The 24323-nt window shown below is 36.8% G+C and overlaps 2 protein-coding genes across 3 annotated transcripts; one reads left to right on the top strand and one right to left on the bottom strand.

Annotated features, from left to right (window-relative positions):
* The first annotated feature begins 577 nt into the window (after positions 1-577).
* On the top strand, positions 578-7320 carry fam217ba (family with sequence similarity 217 member Ba). 2 transcript variants are annotated; one of them, XM_056449063.1, is made up of 5 exons: positions 578-780; positions 1121-1209; positions 1283-1391; positions 1467-1531; positions 2229-7320. In XM_056449063.1, the coding sequence occupies exons 1-5, from the start codon at positions 757-759 to the stop codon at positions 3586-3588; spliced, it is 1647 nt and encodes a 548-aa protein (XP_056305038.1). In that variant the 5' UTR covers positions 578-756; the 3' UTR covers positions 3589-7320. The 2 variants fall into 2 exon arrangements, with proteins under 2 accessions (XP_056305038.1, XP_056305039.1); XM_056449064.1 differs by having other exon boundaries at positions 578-884; positions 1028-1209.
* Positions 7227-19653, bottom strand: ttll9 (tubulin tyrosine ligase-like family, member 9). Its single transcript, XM_056449065.1, has 13 exons — positions 19388-19653; positions 17384-17476; positions 17204-17315; positions 16942-17127; positions 15147-15215; positions 14394-14484; positions 14073-14113; positions 12806-12893; positions 12652-12710; positions 12378-12574; positions 10977-11090; positions 10762-10883; positions 7227-7609 (listed from the first exon to the last, which is right to left on the bottom strand). The coding sequence occupies exons 1-13, from the start codon at positions 19585-19587 to the stop codon at positions 7539-7541; spliced, it is 1443 nt and encodes a 480-aa protein (XP_056305040.1). The 5' UTR covers positions 19588-19653; the 3' UTR covers positions 7227-7538.
* Between the last annotated feature and the right edge of the window lie 4670 nt (positions 19654-24323).

The raw sequence follows: 24323 nt of genomic DNA, 5'->3' as shown, positions 1-24323 counted from the left end.
TATTTTACTCCAGTATTTTCAATGGAGCCTTTTATCTCGTTTTACGCTTGAACAACTAAACGAAAGTCTTAAAAGTCTAAAAGTCTTTTTAATTAAATATATTGTAATTACATTACAACATCGATGCTGTCAAAGGAACCTTATGAAATTGAAAATAGTCACATTAAGCTTTTACCGGAAGTTCATCATTGGCTGAATAACACAGCTGAGCATATAGCCCATTTACCAAGAAAAGTTAATAACAACCAGTTACATTTTTAGAAATATCTTATTTAATGTTCAACAGAAAAACAAAATAGATAATGGATGGTTTTAAAACATGTTAGGGCAAGTACATGATGACAGAATTTTCGTTTTAGGAAGCTATCCCTTTAAGGACAATAAACATTTATTTTTGTTTTCAGTGCTATGGAAAAAAGTACACTTGCTTCCTGTTGAGAGCATGTGCAAGTGGACGTGGTCACCCAAGACCACAAGTAGGGACAAGCACAGTCACTTGAGTGTAAATTCAGTGAGAATGCTTGTATCCCATCGATCTGGCAACCCTTCCGGACATTTTATCAAACCAGTGTATCTTGCCAACTTACACAACCAACAGAACAGCTCCATACACACACAGTTACGCGTAAAAAAAAAATTGCCACGTTTTATGATTAATCTCCACAGCTTGTCGCTATTAAAACCCTCTTCGCAGTTATTTCTCTTACAAACTTCAATTCCCATCATGCCTATCGGAGGATCATCACGACGACAACGATGCTTGAACATACAAAGCAGCAGGTAAACAAGTCTGGTCGAGCTGCTGTAGCCATGCACATTAACGCCAATTTTAACGCGTTTTGCTTACTGCAAGATGACGGGGGCTTCATAATCAAGATGCAAAGGTGATTATTGTCCTTTTTCAGATGTTAACGTTAAATTAAGTTGGTCGACGCTGCTTAATGGACAGCTCAAATATTTGTCAAAACTGGAAAATGTATATTGAGTGACGCTGTTATTTCTACAATGGTGCTGCTCGTCCGCACAGTGCGTGTACGCGCTCACAAATGGGACATTTTGGGGCACAGCTGAGAGCTTTGCACACTTCATAGTGTTTAATGCGATGGGACCCATCCTGCAGGAACAAACTGCATCTGCGACACTGAGGAAGCTGTCAGGGAAGGAGAAGGTTAGAATGAAAAATGCAGAAAACACTGGGATTGTTGCCAGGTATGTCTGAGCAGAGCTTTTACTTAAACTATACATAAATATCTGTCACTAAGAATGTGGGCTTTATTTGCAGCAATAACTATAAGAGAGGAGGAAGTGTGATCCAGAATAAGAAGACTCTCAAGAAAACAGTGCCCTTGCTTCCAGGCCAAGACAAGGATCTTCTACCCAAAGCCGAAATTGTAAGTCATTTATGGAATATTAAGATGCGTCTAGTGTGTTGACAGCAGTTTTAATGTTTTTATTACATTTCCAAGGTCCAAAATGGCATTAAACCAAAGAAAGCAAAGAGTCCGACTGGTGGCACTTGCAAGTTGCGTGGGTGAGTGTTGTTGAACATATGGAACTTCATATTTAAATAACTATATATAGTGTAACAAAAAACAATTGCACATTATTTATTCACTGCAGAATGCTGTGTAACATTAGGGCTCGGCTTTGGCAAATATTTGGCAGATCAGTTAACCTTTGATATGTTTTTTTTTGTTGTTGTTTTTTGATATATACTGTATCGCAAATGTCCAGATTCATTAAGCAAAAAGAAAAAAAGAAAAAAAAAGAAAGTACATAAATATTGGAAGTTCAGGCTGTTAAACTATTTTTTTTACTATTTTTATTTTTTACAATAAACATTACAAAACAATGGTTTCACAGTTGTCCATCACATTTGTCTATTACCAAAATAAAAGAAATAAATATTTTTGTTGAAATTAAAGGTTATGTTCATTTATGGACTTTTAATGGATCTTTATGATGTAAATGCAATGTCAGGTGAAATTCCTTAAATATTCTTACTCTTTCTTCAAACATAATAAATAAAGTTATAATGATAACATAATAAATTACAGTTTGAATTTGTTGATAAAATTATCAGCATTTAAAAGATGGTATTGTTTCTAAATCAGATGTAAAAAAACAAAATCATTAAGCATTCTGGGATTACTTCATGGCTGGCAGTATTTTCAGCTTAGCCCTAATAAATATATAGCTAAAATATCTCACTTCCTCTATTCCCATAGCACACAGGGTGAATCAGACCTGAGGCCTCCACGTCCCAAACTCTCATGTCCAGAACGTGGACAGGAGAAGCAGAAGATTCAGCTGGAGCCTCAGTCCTGTAGAGAGATGGTACAGAGACATGTGACCTTGGAGACGAGCCGCCGCGCTCTCTCACTGCCCTTGGCACCTCAGCCGATGCTGCAGCAGCTCACCCTCCAGAAGCGAGCCCCTGATCTGGAAGCACTCCGTCTCCTGGAGCACAAGGAGGACGACACCGACAGCGCCAGTGACTTGTCTGACTCCGAGAGGCTTCCTGTCTTGCCTTCTCCCTGCACTCCTCCTCAGCTCAACCTCCGAGCCGAGGTGATCGACACCATGGACCTGCATCCCCACATCCCTGGACCCAGGACAGTGGACAACCGGGATGTGGGCTACAGCTATCCAGACTTCCTGCCACCTCCGTTCAATACCTGGAGCCTGAGGCAGCTCGCCATCTTCCTCAACACGGAGGGCAAGCGAGCTCCCCGGCCGAAACCTGTAGGGCAGCTTGAGAAGTATTTAGAGCGTCTCCTTCAACTGGAGTGGCACCAGATACAAACCATTCAAGCTGAAAGCGGCCGCCATGTTGTGCCCATCATCCGAACAAGAGGTCAAGCCTCTAGTGTCCTAGCAAACAGCAACCGGCAAAGGCCTCACACTGCTCCCCCGACACGCCTCAGCTCTCCGAAAAGCTTTCGGCAGGGTCAGCGTTCCTTCTTCTCTTCTTTGGGCAGCCCATCATCCAGCCAGGTTTCCCGTCTGGTTTGCCCTAACTGCCACATCCGCTACCCACTCTGCAATGGAACTTGCTGTTCCTCATATGCCTACCAGCGGCATTCCCGCCTCAGCCCACTTTTAGAGCGCAAAGCCCCACCAGCTAACACCCAAAAGAGGAGCAGCAGTGAAAGCCGGGCCTCTACCTCCGAAAACCAGGCCACAAAGAAAAACCAGCATCTGGTCAGTCCTCAAGCAGCAAAGGCTCACCAGAACCACATGCAGGCTGCAGGAAACGTGCGCAGGGCATCTCAAGAACTTAACCCCAATGGCAAATCCCATTCTTCAGTAAGGAAAGGAAAGACTGGAAGGTCAAACGAGGCAGAGAGACTGAAAGAATCACCCGGAGCCAAATGCGGAGAGGTTGATAAGCGGATTCCTGCCGCTTTGAAAAGAGACGGTTGTGGGCCAGGCAAGAAAGCACTTAAGGATGGTGCAAGAGCTGAGACCAGTGAAGCACAAGTAAGGTCTGGCAGTAAAAGAGCAGTGGCCGATGGCTCCAATGCAAAAGTGACTTCAGCTACCAAGAGTACTGGCAAAGTGAAAAATGCTCAGTACGCCAAGTAGAGTAGTTTGTGTCTATTTTCAGTTGCCTCAAAGACATTTTCATTTTGCAAACTAAACAAAGAGCTAATTCAAACATACTGATGTCCCTGTAGTTAAGTGTAGTTTATTTTTCAAATAGATAAAGGTACAAGAAGTTTCGGCAAAATTTCATCTGCAAAAAAGATCTATTTATTTTGTCCGTAGTAGGCATGGGATGATACCCAATTCAAGGTATACCTCGTTTTGGGAAAGTCAGGGTTTTAAAATTTTCTGCTATACTGTTCCTTTTTTATTTCCTTTTTTTTTTTTTTAAGGACAACAGTATCGTATCTCCAGCAGAAAAGATATCCAAAAATGCATTTTGAAATGGTAAAGAAATCTGTGTTTTTGAAACTAATGAAGACAGCAGAAGTCAATGATTCATTTGAATTATTTAGTCTGACATGTTTACTGTTCCAAAATATTTTAAATGTTTCGCAACATAAAATATATTGTGTTCAAAGCAGAATTAAATTTTTTTTTAATTTAAAAAGAATATATTTTAGAGCTGTCATCACAATACCATGAAACCATGATATTTTATCCAAGGTTCTCATACCATCAGAATCTTGTAGCGGCCCATGCCTAGTTCGTAGTGCAACAAAGTTGGAAGCAAAGCAGAGAAATTTGACAGAAAATAGTTTTTTTTGCCTATGTAAATTTGCCAAACAAACGTGACTGTACCTTAAGGCGGGCATACACGGTGTGAATTCTGATGGTCAGAAGATCGTATGTTCACATCCACATCACGAGTCGGTTTGTGTGGAAATCGTTCGGACGAAGTGTTGTGCAACACAATTTTATAATCCTACGAATTCCATCGCATGATATTCCGCACCAAAAACATGAATAGAGGAAAACACTGCTTTCATTGATTTTTCTCTCTCTCATATAACAGCTATATGCTTACTTCAAGCTGTCGCCATTTTAAAACACGAAAGCAAGGCTGCGGTGAGAAGAATCCCAGAAGTGTAGGATCCGTACTGTAAACATTACAACAACATGCTGTGGACTATAAACCTCCAGTTGTTGCTGTGATTTCAAAGTGCAGAAATGGTGTAAACATCCTTTTATTATTATTCAGTTCAGTTCAATTTAAACAATCAAAAGCATATTAGGCATCAACCAAAATCACAATCTCTTTAAGAGTACACTTAAGTGTCCTCCCAGGCTTCAGTTCATGGCACCAGGTAAACACTGTCAGGGACGATTTCCTGCTTCAGCTTATGTAATCCTGTGAGTGATAAAACAATGCAGTCCTCTGTAGCACACCCTCGTGTTGTCTGTAATAGTGTTGTCCCAGTACTGAAGTTTTAAAAACGGCCATTTCCAGCTAACATTTAAGTGCCACTGATTTGCCATAGTATTCACCAATGCTCAACAGAAATGACTAATTGGCCGTGAAGGTCATCACTTCACAACACTCGTCTGTGTTTGCACTCGCTAAACATTAGTGAAGTGCAGTGAACTAATAACTTTCACGGCCAATCATGTTCATTTCTGTTAAACACTGGTGAATACTACGGCAAATCAGCAGTGCTTAAAAAAAGTGCTCAACATTGATTAAATGTTAGCAAGAAAATGGAAGTTTTTTTAAAAATAAATTTCAGTACTGAAATTCAGTATCGTGACAAGTGTAGTATAGTGAAAGAATCAGTTCATTAACTTGAGCTTGATAAATGGCATTCAAAACGTGTGTTTGGGAAAGAAAACATTAGCTAACTAGTGCCATTTCCCTTTTCTTAGCTGAAAATGAGGTCTGACATCACTTTTTATTTTCATTATCCATTCAGAACGGACCTTTGGGTCACCCGGAGGGCGGTGAAATTATAAAATTGTGTCATTTTCTCTTTGCTGATAAAATATACAGCCAGGTACACAACATTCCTGTGTGTCTCAGGTGATACTTCCGGGATTCTTCCCACTGCAGCCTCGATTTCGCTTTTGAAATGGCGGTCGCATAAAATCAGTCACTTGATACGAGCTGTGAATTTTTTTATTAATGGCATACCTGTTTACCTGGTCTCACCCCATATGTGTGAATTATAACCTTGTTCACTGTAAACTTTCATCTCTGAAGACTCTGTAAGGCATGACACATCATACATTGATCAACTTGAGATAGATCGACAGCTCAGTCACACCTAAATTCAAACAGACAACTTTTTTGGCAGGTTTAAAAATCGTCAGGAGCTTATAAACCAATTGGATCTACTCGTAAGTTCCTCTCACGTGGTTCAAGCCACTATTATATGAGCATCAACGACTACTCCCGTTGGGAAATAATCAAAAAAGTACAATACAAGCTATTACAATAGCAAAAGTCACGCCGTGTATGTCCGCTTTTAAAGGGGCTATATGTAGAATTCATAAATCATTAGCGACACCAGTGAACTGCAACCAGAAACTTACTTCTTGTGCTTGAACTCGCACACACCGATATCAATGCATCTATATACAGTACATGCTGCAGAGTTCTATGCTTCTAAATAAAGTAGGAAATCAACATCTACATGCCATCAACCCAGCTGAAAACCGTGTATAAATAAGTTATATAAAAACGTACCTGTTTTACTCTCAATAACAATAGAAATAGTTATTAGAAACGTGCAGTGTGGAAGTAGTTGCACAATTTCTGCAGTTGACTGACATCATATTAACAACTGATTCACTATAATCCTATCTAACATTATTTTCATGTGTCTCAGAAAGGCTCTTCTTCAGGCTATCATCAACAACCCTGTGTATTAAGTGAAAGGTCTTGTATAAAATAAATACATATAGCCCCTTTAATACGATATGCTGTTTAGAAGTCATGCCTTGTTATCGCCATTGTTTCAGTTTAAATAATCAATAAGACGTATTTATTTTATCTGGCTAAGTACATAAAAGCAGGTTATCTTTACTTACTGTACGCACAAATCTTCTATACAATGAACTTAATGTACTTCAATCCAGTGTGCATGTACATATCTCTTACTAGCGGGAGGTATGGCTGAGAATGTCTGCGTGTGGCGTTTTCGTCTAGTAAGCACTATTGGTCAAAGAATGTATATTTTTGAGACGAATAATGAATGTTTTGTAACGAGTGTGTATTTTTGTAAAGTGCTATTTACACTGCTTTTCTTTCGATTGTTTATCCATTCGTTACGTTTAGGTTCAAATACGAATGTTTTGTGCAAAGCGTTGCTTATCTTTGAATGTTTTTGGAAGACATTTCTGAGTTGATTGTTTAACTGTGATGTTGTTAAGATTGCTTATGGTGGTTTATGTGGTGCGGCGTTGTTTTGATGAAGATGGACCCGAGTTATAAGCTATGTTTGTTTACTTATTGAGAACTTTTCAGGTGATTTTTCAGGTTTTCATGTATTTAAACCAAGCATGTTTTGTTTATTTTTACTGGAACAAAGATGGTAGTGGTTTTAACGTTTTGTTTTATGCATTGTCACTTGAATATGACTTGAAAGCTGGTACAGGTTGCGGCCATACAGTATGGGGTACATTATTATTTCCATACTTGATGTACTGTAGGTAGCGCCATTTCAATCGGATGTTATGTAATGTGTGACATTCACTTATCAGGCAAAAAACACGCAAAAAAATCGACATTTGGTCCTATCATCGTCTGATTGTGCTTTTATTTTGCTGAGAGTTTTGAACGCAGCTATTTTTATGAGATCTAAACTAATAAACAGTTTTCATTACATCATCAGAGCCCCCGTCTACAGTATTTATTTATGTACTAGTAATTAAATATTCAAAAATTCTCATCAACCAAAAACAATGCAATTTTCGGTTTGTGAATGATATCTTCTGGGTATTTAAATATGTACGCTCCTCTGACTCCTGAGGTGCATGATACAACAATTGTGGGATGTAATGGGAATGTCAAGCATAGTTTTTCACACTGATTTGATGCAGTTTGAATGTTGTCATGTTTTCTTCTGTCCTGGGAAAGGCTTTAGAAGCTGTTGAAGCTGCTTTTCTCGATCATTCACACAGCCTGTGTAAATACAAACAAGGAAAAAGCATTTAATTGTTAAAATGGTTGTTAGTAAACAAGGAGGTTTTCAGTTATGTTTTTAAGCAGATAATCCCATGTTCATGGGAGAGAAATCATTTGGAAATCTGAGAAAAATGTGGCTAGTGAATTATTTGCAGTCCTGGCACAAACATTTTTCATCATTATTTACAGTGTGTTCACACACTGTTTAGTTGCTCTGTTAATGCTGTTCATTTGATTTGTGTTGAATCTGTGCTGACATTTAGGGTTTGCTCTTAAAGGGATAGTTTCCAAAAAGTTGAAGTAAAAAAAACAAAACTTTTAAACCTTTATGAGTTTCTTTCTTTTGTTGAACACAAAAGAAAATATTTTGAAGGCTGCTGAAAATTTGTAACAATTGGCTTCCAGAGGAGTTTCCAGCTCAAAATATCTTCATTTGTGTTCAAGAAAAGAAACAAGTAAAGGGAGAGAAAATGACAGAATTTTCACCTATGTGTGAACTATCCCTTTAAAGACAATTGAAATTATTTTGTGAGTACTATCCCTTTAGAAATGGCATTGTGAGCCAAATGTAGTAGTACTATTTAGTAGTACTAAATTTATGATTTATTTATTCTTGATCCAAAAGAACTGAGAACTTTACTATGTGTAAACTCCCTTGCTAAAAAGGTTTTTGTTCCATTAGCTTCCACGTTTTGACAAAAAAATGTTCCACAGAAGAAATAGTCACATCTTAAAACCTCAGCGTCCGTAAACTATTTTAAATATTTGTGTTATCTAGCCCTATGATCAGTTATTTTTTAAGAATCTATTTGGAACAATAGATTTGTATAATTCCATGCATAATAAGAATATACTTCACGTTGGACTGGGTGCTATTTAAAAATTCCTAAAGCCACAATCACATTAACAAAAAAAATTATGGGCAAAGTGGCTGTTGTCAGTATGGTCAGGCATGATACATGTTTACTTCGAAGCAGTTTTAAATAGAAAAACCCACTTAATTTGCATGGTAAATGTTCCGTAAATCTGATGTGTAATCTGCATTATTTAGAGCAAAAAATGATCTCTAAAATTAAATTCACAATTATGTAGATTCCTACTGACTTGAACTACACTACCCGACAAAAGGCTGTTGCCTATCCAGGTTTTATGAACTAAAAATAATAACTTGACTTCTAATTGATCAAAAGTAGCTTATATAAAAGATTATGCTTATTTTACCAAAACGAATATGATCATGTCGTGTCACTTAACAGAAATAATGTACAGTATAGAATATAAAGTCATGGTGCAGTGGGAAAAGAATGAATATTGTGTATGACTCCTATGAGCTTGGAGGACTGTATCCATACATCTCTGCAATGACTCAAATAACTTAATAAATTCAATTAGAATGGCAAAGAAAGCAGTCTTGCAGGACTCCCAGAGTTCATGAAGATTGTTTTGGATTCATCTTCAATGCCTCCACCTTCATCTTACCCCAGACTTGCTCAATAATGTTCATATCTGGTGATTGGGCTGGCCAATCCTGGAGCACCTTGACCTTCTTTGCTTTCAGTAACTTTGATGTGGAGGCTGAAGTGTGAGAAGCAGCGCCATCCTGCTGAAGAATTTGCCCTCTCCTGTGGTTCGTAATTTAATGGGCAGCACTAATGTCTTGATACCTCAGGCTGTTGATGTTGCCATCCATTCTGCAGATCTCTTGCACACCCCCATACTGGTCTTGTGCAGTATTAGTGATGATTGGGATGCAGTTCAACAGATGATGCATCAGAAAAATCTACCCTCTGCCACTTTTCCAAATGATCAACTAGAGGTCAAGCAATTATTTGTTGCTCTTACCACTGGGATTGACGTCAATACTTTTGTCATAGTGTATGTTCATGCTGAATTAAGTAATTACGAAAAACTGGAGGAACTTTCTGAGAGCTCTGAATTGTACAGTACATCATGATGACTGAACCACCTGATTTATTTTGAAACTTTTAAGCTTAGGAGTTGACAAAGTAAAGAACAAACATCAGTCTGAGAACAAACAAATTCAAGAACATCAAGGTTGTAATCTCAAAATGACGTGTAAAGTTTTACAACACACAACTTATTTTTTTTTATTCTTAGAACTGAGTTTATAGACCTTCAAACTTCTTTTTTTCTTGAATTCTGAGATAAAAAAGTCAGATATGAAATTGTTAAACTAAAAAATGTATATATTTTGCTCTTAGAATTTTCATGTTTTTGTTTTTTGGGGCAGTATAGGCCTTGTGACGTTTTCTTTCCTAATATTGAGAAACAATAGCAATATATTGTCAGATATAAACATTCACAATGTGAATAACAGCATTTGGTAACACTTTAATTTAGGTATCAATTCATGGTATTAACAAACCATTAAATAACACTAAAAGCTTAATAAACTACTCATTAGCCGATTAGTTTATCAATATTTATTAGGGTAGAAGTTGGGTTTAGGTTTTGGGTAGGATTAAGGATGTAGAATGAGAAGCATTAATGCACAGTTATTATCTTAATAATACACCGGTAATAAGCCAGTAGATATTCATTCATTCATTTTCTTTTAGGCTTAGTCCCTTTATTAATCCAGGGTCGCCATAGCGGGATGAACCGCCAACTTATCCAGCACATGTTTTTTACGCAGCGGATGCCCTTCCGGCTGCAACCCATCTCTGAGAAACAACCATACACACTCACACTCACACACTCCGGACAATTTAGCCTACACAATTTAGCCTACCCAATTCACCTGTACCGCATGTCTTTGGACTGTGGGGGAAACCGGAGCACCCGGAGGAAACCCACGCGAAAGCAGGGAGAACATGCAAACTCCACACAGAAATGCCAACTGACACAGCTGAGGCTCGAATCAGCGACCTTCTTGCTGTGAGGCGACAGCACTACCTATTGCGTCGCCATCCAGTAGATAATACAATGAATTGTAACCTAAAATAAAGTGTTACCCTGGATTTTGTTATTTTTACTCTATTTCTGCCATAATTAAAACACAAAATGTTCTTGAGATGGCCAGCAACATTTCATCATCATTTAGTCAATGTGACGTTTCACTGACTGAATGAACTACTGTATATACTGTAGACCCAAATCTCCAATGATGGCATTAAAAAAACACTGACCGAGGTGTGTGTTTGCCACGAGGCAAGAGCTGCCGAGAGCCTCTAGACCGACATCCGTGTAGACAGGACCGTCGTTCCACATTAGGTCAAATCCGCCAATCCTCTTCTCCTTGCCCGTCAGGCTAAATGCAATAGAATGTTTTGGACAACAACGTCAGCATGTGCAATCCTCCACTGTCCTGTGTGAAATTTGAAATCACTTTGTCAAATTGTACCGGCCCTCCATGTCAACAATGTGCAAGGTGTCCTCCAGAAGTCTGTATTTTAGGTCATAGTCCTCCTGACTGCTGGCTGTGAGGGAGGGCGAAGCGTTCACTTCAATTAGCCACCTGCATGATGACAAGCTGTGCTGTCACTTTTATAAGTAATTAGGGCAGGAATAGTGTGTTATGGAAGCCCATTTAATACATGGGATTAAAATATAAAACATCTAATTGCAACATTTTACTTCCCTATTTTTCATTCTTCACAATTAACAAATTTAGTAAAAAAAAAAGTCAGCATTGCATGATATACACTAAACCTTATTCTTCACGTACGAGCAGGCGCAGCCATTTAAATCATTTTGGCTCGAGACTTCCGGTCTCAATCACTTCTATTCATTTTTAGATGTTAAAAACAGCTCGTTCTGCTGCTTGATGTTGCAAACTGATATCGTCTTATTATATTATTCTACCTTTTATGTATAGTCATGCACACACTTGTTTTAAAAGCAAGTAGTTTGACCGTTTTATGTCGTTTATTGTTCCTAGTCACTTCTCCCATAAGCAACTGAATCGGAAGTTCTGAAACTTCCTTTCTAAAGTTCTAAAAGCCCTGAGCTCATAAGATCCTCGAGCTCAGGGCTTCCACCCGTTGCAGGGCGAGAGGGGAGTTTGAGCTCAGGTAGATCTGGAGATCTCCCCTGCTGTAGTAGTGAACTAATGAACAGATAGTGATTGCTTTTAAGAGATAAATACTTACTAGGAGCATGTCTATGGTGCTGATTTGGATTAGTCAGTTAACTTAAGTTGCATGTTTTTGGACGGTGAGAGGAAACTGGGGAACCCGGGATGAGTAAATGAATAAACTCCCCACAGAAAGTTTTAAAACCGTCAGAATTTTCTGATATACCGTTTCTACGGTATATATACAGTTTTTTTGAGTAACGTGTTTATATGTACGTTTATATGTAGGTGTTTTTTTATGATGTTTATGTTTTATTATTTTTAGAGCAACAGTATCTCCAGCAAAAAAAGACCCTCCAAATCAAAAGCTACTGTTCCAAAATATTTGAAATGTTTCTTAAAATAAAATGTGTTGTGTTCAACAGAAGAAAAGTTTTAGTTTTTTACCCAGATATTTAAAAAGAACATTTATTAGAGTTGTAATCACAATACCGTAATAATTTTATCCAAGGTTATCATACATCAGAATCTTATACCGGCCCATGCCTACATGCGGTACAGGTAACTTGAATAAGTTAAATTGGCCGTAGTGTATGTGAGTGTGTAAATTAGAATTTTGAGATAAAGTGTTGCAATTACCATTTAAATTTAGTTTTTTATTCCATGGTGGAAACAAAATGCCTTCCTAACAAACTAAGCAATAAAAAAATATATATAAAGCATTCTCACGGCTTTAAGTCCTGGTCCAGCAGTATGTCATATCCGTACAGCTCAAAGCAGTGTTTGTCATTGATGATGGTCTTCTGCACACTAAGCAGGCTGCGAATAAATACGTTGTCAATTTCTTTAAACAGAGTCTGCACTGTCTCGAAACCATGCTTAGCAGTCAGATACCACCGTAGCTGTTGCATCTGCCACTTACAGCCCTAAAAGAGAGAGGAAGTCAGATGTTTAAACATCTTATTTAATCATATCAATGAACATTATAGCATGTCCAACACACCTTCTCAGGATCATAATCAGGAGCTGTCTTTTGCACTGCAACATTGGTGAGATGAACATCTGTGCACATTATCGTTAAATGGGATAAACCAGTGAATTGTTTATGTTTGTTTCTGTACAGTTGAATGCAACTCAGAAATGTATTTAAAGGATACATTGATCATCTATGCTGCTGAGAGAGAACCTGGTGTTGGAAAATCGGGCAAAACCATCACGATACAGCCAGGACTTCAGTGGAATATACTGACAAAACAAAATGATGTTGTTTATATTACCTATACTGAAGTAAAAATGAGTAGATAAAACAACAAAATATTTTTTAGTTAAGTTTTAGTTATTTTTAAGTTGAAATCATGGGGTAAATGCACTTTAATTTCTGGGTAATTTTGTGTATAATAATGACACTTTTTAACAGGGTTCCTATTTCGGATAATTTGGCAAAAAAAAGAAGCTAATAATAATAATAAAAAAAAATTATATATTTATATATATATTTATATATATATATATATATATATATATATATATATATATATATATATATATATATATATATATATATTCAGATAACCAAACTAATTTAAATATTAGTCAAAGACAAAACTAAAAAACGGTTTTGCCCAGTCTATGGTTTTGCCACAACACGCTCGCTAGCCATGTAAACTGACCCCGAGTCTGCCATCTCCTCTTAAAGGCAAGACTCCGCCCCCTTTTTTGGGGCATACCATAAACGGGTAATTGTAGTTAAATGTCTAAATTACCACATTAAACATTTAAATGTGGCTTTCCTAACTATAGAGCACACATCTATTTATAAGTTCTAGCATCCATACATAAATAAACAAACAACAGAGGTTTAATGCCAAAAATCACCTCTACAACGCTGGCTGTACCCTAAAAAAAAAAAAACAATTGGTACGGTTGGCGCTTCACTGAAGACCAACTTTCCCGGACAAATGACGAAAGACAAACACAAAAACACAAACACAAAGGTGTGTGTAAATGTATGCTTAATGTTAACCTGAGGGAAGATGGAAATATGGAATGAATGACTGGATGCGTGCGAGATGACAGGGCCCTTTGTCACTAGCAGCGTACCGAGAGGAAAAGGAGGGGTGAGTAGACCTATGTATGTGCGTGTGTGCACCAGTGCGGTCGTCAGAGACGCAGGGAAGAAGCCCGGCTACTTCACACAGTTGTTGCAGCTAATGATGGCTCAATCAGTTATAAAGTTTAGGGGGCAAACACTTTTTCACACAGGGCTATGTAATTTTGTATTTTATTTCCCTTATTGAAAAAAACAACCTTGATTCAAAAACTGTATGTGTGTGTGTGTAAGTAAGTAGGTAAATAAATACCCCCCCCCCCCCCCCCCTCCAAAAAAAAAATTAATAAATTGAAAAAAATATTTATTTCACTTACCGACGTTACCAGAACATAGACTCTCAAATCAAATTTTCTCCCTGGTGATAGAAATAAAATGTGATTTATTAAACTTAAAGGTATTGTTCACCAAAAAAAATTATATTTATAACTCCATTTATTCACACTCAAGTGGTTCTAAACTTTTAGGAAGTACTTTTTTCTATTGAGCACAAAACTAGACATTCAGAAGAATATTGGGGAAAAAACAGGAGGATGGGCAGACGATGACAGAATATACATTTTTGGGTGAATTATCACTTAAATACATTTCTTAAGAATAAAGAAATTAAGTACTAAAGCGAAATGTCTTAGACATACCAGCTATAAGGTAGGGATTCTCAATGTAACGTTGAGCGACATAGCTCTCAACTTGAGCCTCATCTTTCTGTTCTTCAGAGCGGCTCCCATCCTGAAACCAACAAGGTACATAATGGAAGAATTTAGCTTTTTGAAAGAGTTTAAAAGGCAGAATTTAAAGACCAGGTACATTACACATGCTGACGTGTACGGTAACAAAGCTATTTTCCATTCCCTGCTTAAAAAAAGTAGTAAATAGATTTGGTGCAATATATTGATAAAGGACACTTATACGTCATCCAGGCTGCTAAGAATTACATTTTAGAAAATAATGTAAATATGTGCTGTACTCCATAATATCAAAGAATACATTGAAAAACATTGTCATCATTTACTCAACCTTCACTTGTAATAAAAATATTGGAAACCAGTAACCATTGACTTCTATATTATTTTTGCTTTTCATACAATGGAAGTAAATGATCACTGGTGTTCAACAGAAAAAACTAACTCATAAAGCTTTGGAAACTCTTAAAGGTGTAAAATAGGGAGTAAATTTTTATTTTGGGGTGAACTATCCTTTTAACTCTTGAAATGTGTGTATATATATATATATATATATATATATATATATATATATATATATATATATATATATATATATATATAGAAATATATATATATATATATATATATATATATATATATATATATATATATATATATAGCTTATATATAGCTGCTTTAAGATTCAGTCTGTCAAATATGCATTACCTTTCTCCAATCTATGATATCCTTGAGTTTTCGAAACAGAAAAATTCCTTTCCCTTGTGATCGAGCCACCTGTGTTGAGGTATTGTTGGGTTTATTAGTGTTCATTTACCAATGAATGACCTGTTTACAAAAACGACACATCTAACATTGGTCAAAAATCAACTATAGGACCATCCTGTTTTTTTTTTTTTAATTGCAACGATACAAAACCTTGTGTACATTCAACCCAGGCTCATTCTGATTACGTACCTTTATATGCATTTCTGGAGAGCGCCAAATATGCCCCAGGAGCTATGTATTTTTTGCAGTTTTTGTTTTCGCAAATCCACCAGAGGCCGCTGTGTATACTTTTTGAGAACTCAAATTTCTCTCGCGTGTTTCATTCGCGCCTGGTTTTCACATGTAAATCCACCAGAGGCTGCTGTCAACTGACTGGCTGATCATTCGACAAATCCCCCACCGACCTACTTCCCTAAACCCAACCGACAGTGTTTTGAAAAGCAATCCAGAAAAAGAAAAGCCTGATTTTTACTACACTTTTAGATTTTACCGCATTCTCACCGTTATTTACTTGTTTGTTTTATTTTTTGGCCTTTGTTTTTGTCTTACCTGCTTTCTGTAACCTTTCCAGAACCCCGTCGTCATGGTCAACTCCGCTCTGTGCCTCAAATCCTCCGACGTAGGCAACGAGCTACTGGACAAACTGGTAAAAGCGAAAAAACCGTCCACACAGAGGTAAGCGGTCAGCTGGTAAGCAGGAAAAGGAACAACGTCATACCGCCACGTAGCATTCGTTTTAAAGATGAAATGCAGCCATACGTTCCTCTGGGCTACATAATTTATGATCTCCAGAAATGTATATTTGCAACCCAGGTTCATTCTGAAATTGTAGTCCTATGGACGTTTTTGGACACAGCGAAGTATGTCCCGAGAGGTACGTATTTTTAAAGTTTTTGTTTTCGCGAATACACAAAGGGCCGCTGTGTGCGCTTTTTTATATGTCAAATTTCTCTCGCGAGTGCCGTTCGCGGCCGCTATTCTTGTGAAAAACCACCAGAGGCCGCTGTCGACTGACTGAATGACTGACTGGCCGACTGACCAATCGACTGATCCACCCTCCTCCTTTCCTAAACCCAACCAATTTTATCGATTGACCCGCCGACCCACTTCCCTAAACCCAACCAAAGATTTACAAAAGCCATCCAGAAAAAGAAAAGCCCTCGTCTGATTTTTACCACGCTTTCAGATTTTACCACATTCTCATCCTGTTATTCACTTGTTATTCACTTATTCTTTGGATTCTGTTTTTGTCTTACCTGATTTCTGGAACCGCTCTTCCCCGCACTTGTCGTGGTCAACTCCTCTCTGCATCTCAAGTCCGCCGACATACATGATGAGCTAACTGGATATACTGGTTGCAGAGGGAAAGCCCTCCACACGGAGGTAAGCGCTCAGCCGGTAAGCGCAAAAAGGAACGGCGTCACACCGCCCTGTAGCGTTGGTTTAAAAATGAAATGCAGCTATACGTACCTCCGGCTACATAATTTGCGGTCTCCAGAAACGTCCATGGGACTACTTTTCAGAATGAGCCTGTGTTGTACATATGGCTACGTTTTCAGAATGAGCCTGTGTTGTGTATATCAGTAATTGAAGATTTCAAATAACTTTTTTATTTGAAGAGCATCAATGTGTGGATGTCTAATAGCCATCAAGGTTTTGACATCAAATCAACATGTTTTTTGACGTGTTTTTTTGATGGCATTTTAACAATTTGTCCACTGCATTAAACACTTACAGGCTTCATGATCCAGGTGTTCCCCGGGCTTCTTTTAAACTCCTCCACAAAGATGTGATACTCACTAGGCAACTCGAACGTACGTGGAAAAAAGTCACATTTGGCTGCCTCCAAACGCCCAACCTCCCGCTCTAATGTTTTTCTATACCTCTTCAAGTTCTTCACCATCAGGTTCTTACGGGTCAACTGAAAAATATGTATTTCAAGATTACTCTCCTTCATCATTGCTCTTGTAATCTGCATTTCAGAGAGTAATACTGACCTCGTAGTGGTTGCGGAAGTGACATATCCGTACATGTTCTTCCATGTATGAGTGATCAAAGTTCTCTCTCAGCCATCCAACATCACACCAGTTGAAGTCCCAATCGGCATCACTGTGTGGAGGCACATGAATGATTGATGTAGATGATATGAAGCATATGAGAGGAAGCACAGAACTTACTCTTTCACTTCCACCCAGCCTGGTCTGTGGTTTAGAACGTCCTGTATGGTGTTGGTCAGGCCACATCTGTACCGTATACAGCTCCTTGACTCCCTGAGAAAAAAAAATGGATCCAAACATACAGCGAGTACAACATTTTGAATGTCTGAGACACCATAAAACAATTTTTAAAAAAATGCTGTTTATTTACACTGCCAATTAAAAGTTTGGGGTCAATAATATGTTTTATAAAAGTCGAGGTAAAACTTTAGTTTAAGTACCAATTCTCACTATCACCTAGTGGTTATTACCTGCTATTATTACGATAATAGCTGTTTATTAGTACTGTATAAAGTACATGTTCTGCTAAAAAATCTACATGCCTAATCCCTAAACCTAACGACAAATAAAGCAAATTAGACGGAATGAGAAATAAAGCAAATAAGAAGTTTAAGGAATACTTTATAATAACTACACACTATAAATCATTTAAAAGCATACATAGTCCTCACTGTAGATTAGGTCACAAAACTGTATGAATTTGTGTTAATAAAGCATGTATTAACATACAGACCTAACAATTACTATATGCCTGAAAAATAATATGTATAAATGTTGATTAGTTTATTAATCATTTACTTACTTGGTCTAAATGATCTTAAAAACCACCCACTACTCTTAAATAACTGCTTTGTAATTAATGCAATACTTAATCATAAATACCTAGTCATAAATTAGTCATTAACAAAGTATGAATATACAATGCTTATAAATAAACAACACACCATTTACAGCTCTATTTAAAAAATGCTTACTAATGTTTATTAATCAGTGGTGGAAAGAAGACTTAAAAATCATCCTCAAGTAAAAGTACTTGCCAAAAAATGTAGTCCCAGTAGAGTAAAAATATCTGTTGTAGTAAAAAGTAGGCCTTTTAAAAGTACTCATGAGTAGTGAGTAGTATTACGTTGGGAAAGGTTGATGCGTTTACATTTAATTTGTACGTGTGTGTGTGTATTACTAACATTCTGTAGTGCATTCAGTTATTGCTTAAGGCAATTTCAGTCATCATACAGTAGACATCTGCCATATTTTCATCAGTGACATGCATTCTAAACAGTCTCTGAGTAATTGCATGTACAGCAGGGGTGCCCAAACTCGATTCTGGAGGGCTGGTGTCCTGCAGATTTTAACTCCATTTACAATTTAGACAAACCAAAACTAACTAATCAAGCTTTTACCAGGTATTCTACAAAGCTTCTGGTAAGTGTGTAGAAGCAAGTTGGAGCTAAACTCTGCAAGACATTGGCCCTCCAGGACCGAGTTTGGACACTCCTGGTGTAAAGTATCTTCTTGGACACTTTTAATGCTACCAAACAGTTTGCTGCATGTCTTAAGGTAGTACAGTAAGATGCAATTTGCTTTCTGTGTGTGATTTGATTAGACTTGCAGGACTGATTTTCTAATTTCTATAGACTGGAAATTAGATAGTAGTGACTGCAGGTTGAAGGAAAATTGTGGAGTAAAATTACAGATACTGCACTAAAAATGTACTCAAGTGATAGTAAAAGTACACATTTTTAAAACTGCTTAGTAAATTACCATTCCTGAGGACAAACTACTCTATTGCAGTAATTTGAGTATTTGTAATTTGTTACTTCACACCACTGCTGTTAATATAGAGTTAATGCTTAATAAATAATGAATAAACTGCTAATGCTTAATAAATGATTTACAGTGTGCAGTTATTATAGAGGAAAAAGTTGTAGTTAATGATTGTTAACAGTAAAAATAGTACCTTAAAATAAAGTATGAACAAAGAATATCTTTAATATAGTGTAATATTATAATATATTTAATGATTGTTTCTTTGTTATGACATTTTCCAGTAAAATATGTAGTATGAATAGAATGTACATCATTTAGAAGTCTAATTAATTGCAGAATGGCAGTATACAATAGATGAACACTTAATGAATTAATAGCTGTTATTGTATTAGAATGCAAAATCTATAACAGACTTACGCTTCTTTTTTCCTTTGTGAACTGTGGGCAGCTTTGTGTCCAGTTGTCTGCTGTTCGAGGTACAGTAAGTTTATTATGCAAAACCTTATTAAAGCTAGAGTGCCATTGTGTGCTGCAAATCTGGCTTTAACCCTCATAAACACATTCAATCTGTTTTGACTTGGATAAGATACAGTGCTCAGCATATAAGTACACCCCATACAAATCTTTTAAGTTCTTATTTGTAATAGGAAGCTATACAATATTATATTTGTGCATATACATTAGATTAGTCAGTACTGAAGCCAAATCTGAAGCTTATCTAACAAAATAACGTACTATAATGGAACAAAAACTAGTACACCCAAATGTATATGTTATAGAAAAATATTAAATACAAATTTTAAAAAGGAGAAAAAATCAAGAGAAGCAAAAAAATTTAAAAATGTAGTTGAAATTTTGTAGGTTGTCATTTTTTGCAATATTTTGCTTGAATTTAATTGTATTATCTTTCCATTTCTAAAAATGCTCAGTGACTAAAAAATTATTTTAATAAATATATCTGTTAAATAAATCTGTTTTGTTCAAATGCACCAAAATGCATTGCCTATATTCACTGAGAAATGGAGAAAAATATTCATTTTCAAAATGGAGTATACTGGATTATGCTGAGCACTGTATATAACAAATAAGCAAAATGCAGTTTTTAGTAAGGTTTATGCAAGTAAGATTTATATATCTTTTCCCTGACTTTCACAGAGTAAAAAGCTAAATGTCTTTGTTATTTGACTTTGTTATTGTCTTGTTCTCCTACATTGGTTGTAAAGCATAAATGAGGACTGGAAAGGCACAATATAAAATAAAGTATTACTATTTTTTATTATTAAATGTACCATCACATCTAATTATCGGGAAAGCAGGCAGCTGTTATACAGTATTTACACACACTTTATTTAGTACACCTGTCCAACTGCTCGTTAATGCAAATTTCTGATCAGCCAATCACATTGCAGAAACTCAATGCATTTAGGCACGTAGACATGGGCTGTTTCTCAATATGCGTTCTTCAGCGGTCTTGCATCCTTGTGTTCTTGTGTAACGTCATCATCAGCTGCCAAAGTTCAAGTCCAATACTCGAGACCGCAAGAACAGAGGACGCGTGAAACTTCCCAGATGTGATCTTGATATCGAGGATGCACCGACGCAGACTGGAGCACCGATCTCGCTCGGGAAGACCCAGAAGTCATTGCGACTGGAGGTGGGAAGCGCAGTATTTTATTTAGATTTATTATTTAAGTTCAGAGATATCACTAATTTACCTCAGGCCTAACCAGGGGCGTTGCTAGACATAAAGCTCTACTGGGGCACGAACCCCCTTCCCACACATACTGTATATATATAAATACACTATATATATATATATATATATATATATATATATATAATATTTATTATAAATAAAAGTATTCTTATTATACATTATTTTTATATACATATTATTTTTCTTATATACATATTATTATTCTTCAACATAATCTTAATTGTAACTGGAAAACAATGTTAAGACAACTGGAGTGATATGCTAAGATCATTTAAGAAATTACTTTTGCATAAATATTAATTTCATTTGTATCAAATTCTATAGACAATTCAATAAAATACAAAAAAAAGATGTGTTATAGGATTATCTGTTGTAGACTTGACACATGGCAGATAATTAGGTTTGTTAAGTCTTATCTCCCTGACTCTTCATCCCCCTTTTTTGCTTCATACAAAAAAATCTATCAGGAGGCATGCTTATAAGATCACCATCATATTGTTTAAACTTTAGTTTTGTCCACTTACAAAACAAAAAGGCTGTTTCGCTGGTTTTACAATGCATGAGCGGGTACTCATAACAAGCAGGTAGCCGTCTTTTTTGGCGCGCATGTTTACTACCGGGACTCTCAGAAGAAAAGCAGCGCGTGCGAGAGGCGCGCGTGTTCTCTGCACACACGCGGAGATGCGTCAGTTTGCTTTTTGATTAAACACACTGCTTTCACCAGCGTTGGTTCGGTTGCACTTAGAGAATAACGTCTTTATTTCGAAATTACCGCTCTTAATAAATACACTTGCATATGAAGTAAATCATATCTCAAAGCATTTACTGGGGCACTGGAGATTTTTACTGGGGCACGTGCCCCAGTGAATTGGGTCTAGCGACGCCCCTGGGCCTAACCCTAAATGAAACGGTGAAAGTAAAAATTACCATGAACATCTTAATAAAGGAATAAACACATTAAGGGTGTTTGTTTGCTGAAACTCTTATTAAAATCTGTTTTATTTATATTGTGCAACAAATAATTATAATGTTTTTATGCAGAGTATATATTTTGAAAAGGGGAAAAACAATAAATGGTTGTATGAATGCTGAAATGTTTCAATAATTTTCCAATAAAAAAACACGTGAAGGTCACGTGACCATCAGGAAGAACGCTGCATCTCATTTCTCACAGGATGCATTCTCTGCCCTCGCGGTCTCCTGAGTTCGTTCTTCCGAGGACATCTGGCAAGACTGGTCTCCACAAGAACGCAAGTTCGTTCTCTGCGTTCTTGGAATTGAGAAACAGCCATGGTCAAGACAATCGACTGCAGTTCAAACCAAGCATTAGAATAGGGAAGAAAGGTGACTTAATTGGTTGTTGTTGGTGCTAGACGGGCTGGTCTGAGTGTTTTAGAACTGCTAATCTACTGAGATTTTCACGCACAACCCTCTCTAGGGTTTACAGAGAATGGCCAGAAAAAGAGAAAATATCCAGTGAGCTGCAGTTCTGTGGGAGCAAGTGCCTTGTTGATGCCAGAGGTCAGATGAGAATGGCCAGACTGGTTCAAGCTCATAGAAATGCAACAGTAATTTAAAATATCACTCGTTACAACTGAGGTATGCAGAAGAGCATCTCTGAACACACAATATGTCGGTTCAGTCTGGTGGTGGTGGTGTAATGGTGTGGGGGATATTTTCTTGTCACACTTTGGGCCTATTGGTACCAATCAAGCATCGTTGTCAATGCCACAGCCTACCTGAGGATTGTTGCCGACTATGTCCATCCCTTTATGACCACAGTGCACCCATCATCTGATGTCTACTTCCAGCAGAATATTGCGCCATGTCATAAAGCACGAATCATCTCAGACTGATTTCTTGAACATGTCAATGAGTTTACTGTACTCAAATGGCCTCCAAGTTCACCAGATCTCAATCCAACAGAGCACCTTTGGGATGTGATGGAATGGAAGATTGGCATCATGGATGTGCAGCCAACAAATCTGCAGCAACTGTGTGATGCTATCATCTCAATATGGACCAAAATCTCTGAGGAATATTTCCAGTACCTTGTTAAATCTATTTCACTAAGTATTAAGGCAGTTCTGAAGGCAAAAGGGGGTCCAACCCGGTACTAGTAAGGTGTACCTAATAAAGTGGCCGGTGAGTGTATATATTAATAGTAAATATTAAAGTAATATCACATAATATGACCAAAAACACGATAATAATATATATATATTTTTAACGTTATCTATTTTCAGTTTCAGAAGTTGCTGATCCCATTCAACGTGGGTTTAAAGTCAGTTGCTAAACTATAAAAACCTGTAAAAAACCTATGAAAGAACAATTCATCCGGTCCAAATAGATTTTAATGTATTAGGAAGGTTAAACACTGTGCTACAATGGCTCTTGTTCGGTCAACATTTATAACAGCAATCAGCCATTGCTTTCAGATAATCAGTTGTAAACACGCTTGTTTCAGAAATCGTCGTCTTACCTTATTTTTGGACATATCAGGAACAAACCGTCTGAAAACACTGAAACAGCAGTCTGACTGGAACTGTGGTCTATTTGTTGTCATAGCAACCACTGAGCGGACCTATCGCTATGTCGCATTCTGTGGTGACGTGCTCAGAGCAAACCACACAACATGCCTCTAATGAATGAATGAATGAACGAATGCTCTTTTAATATATGGTCATTTGTTGTTTTATTCTTGTTAATTGATTGGCTCACGAAAAGAATACAAACGCAGAGGATAAATGAATGAGGCTGGGAGTAAAGTCTACGATGAGCCCAGCAGAGCTCCTATGTGTAAACAACACTCATGTACACTAGGCGGCAGCACAATCCAAATAAAAGTATTCCAAAAGAGACATCTTCACAGAGTCATGACAAAAGGAGTGTGTAAATCAGAATAGTCTACCCTTGACTTTTATAATAGACTACACTTGCTTTTCAACCAGTGGTTTCTTTTATTAATATCTGTCACACAGCATCCCTAGTCAAAAAATCCTATTGGACTTTCAGTTAATCCTTTAGGATCCTATGGGATCTTAATGGATTCCTAAAATTCTAATGGACATTCAGATTTTTTCTTATTGGATTTTCACTTTGTCCTATAGGATTGTAAAAATCCTTTTGGGAATTATGACTTAATTTATTGGAATTTCCACTTTGTCTTTAGGATCTGACTTAGATTTTTAGAATTATTAGACATAGTGTTTTTTATGGAATTTCACTTTGTTCTATAGGATATTTTTGATTCTGTCAGTTAATTATTTTTTAGATCACTATAGTATAGGATGTTTTTTTTTTGAAGACCTATGTCATAAAGTATAATGATTATAATATGAACATATAAAAATTACAGTATAATAAACATTTAAATAAACATTATATATTACATTATAAATAAACTAATTAAAATACTAATGAAACAATACAATTTGTTAATTTGTCTTTATTTAATCTCTAATCTCTTCAATTTTGCTAATAACTGAATAAATAAAATAACAGTATCTATTTCTTTAGTAGAAAAGTAATTTACAGTTAATATAGAGTACAGTTAATTTACAGTATTTTGCAGCATTATATATGGGTATATGCCGAAGCATGCTAATAGGACTTTGAATTTGCCTGTAACCTGGG

This window comes from Danio aesculapii, chromosome 23 (assembly GCF_903798145.1).
Source record: "Danio aesculapii chromosome 23, fDanAes4.1, whole genome shotgun sequence".
NCBI lineage: Eukaryota > Metazoa > Chordata > Actinopteri > Cypriniformes > Danionidae > Danio > Danio aesculapii.
Note: the sequence above shows the minus strand (reverse complement) of the source record. Positions and strands in the feature narration are given on the sequence as shown.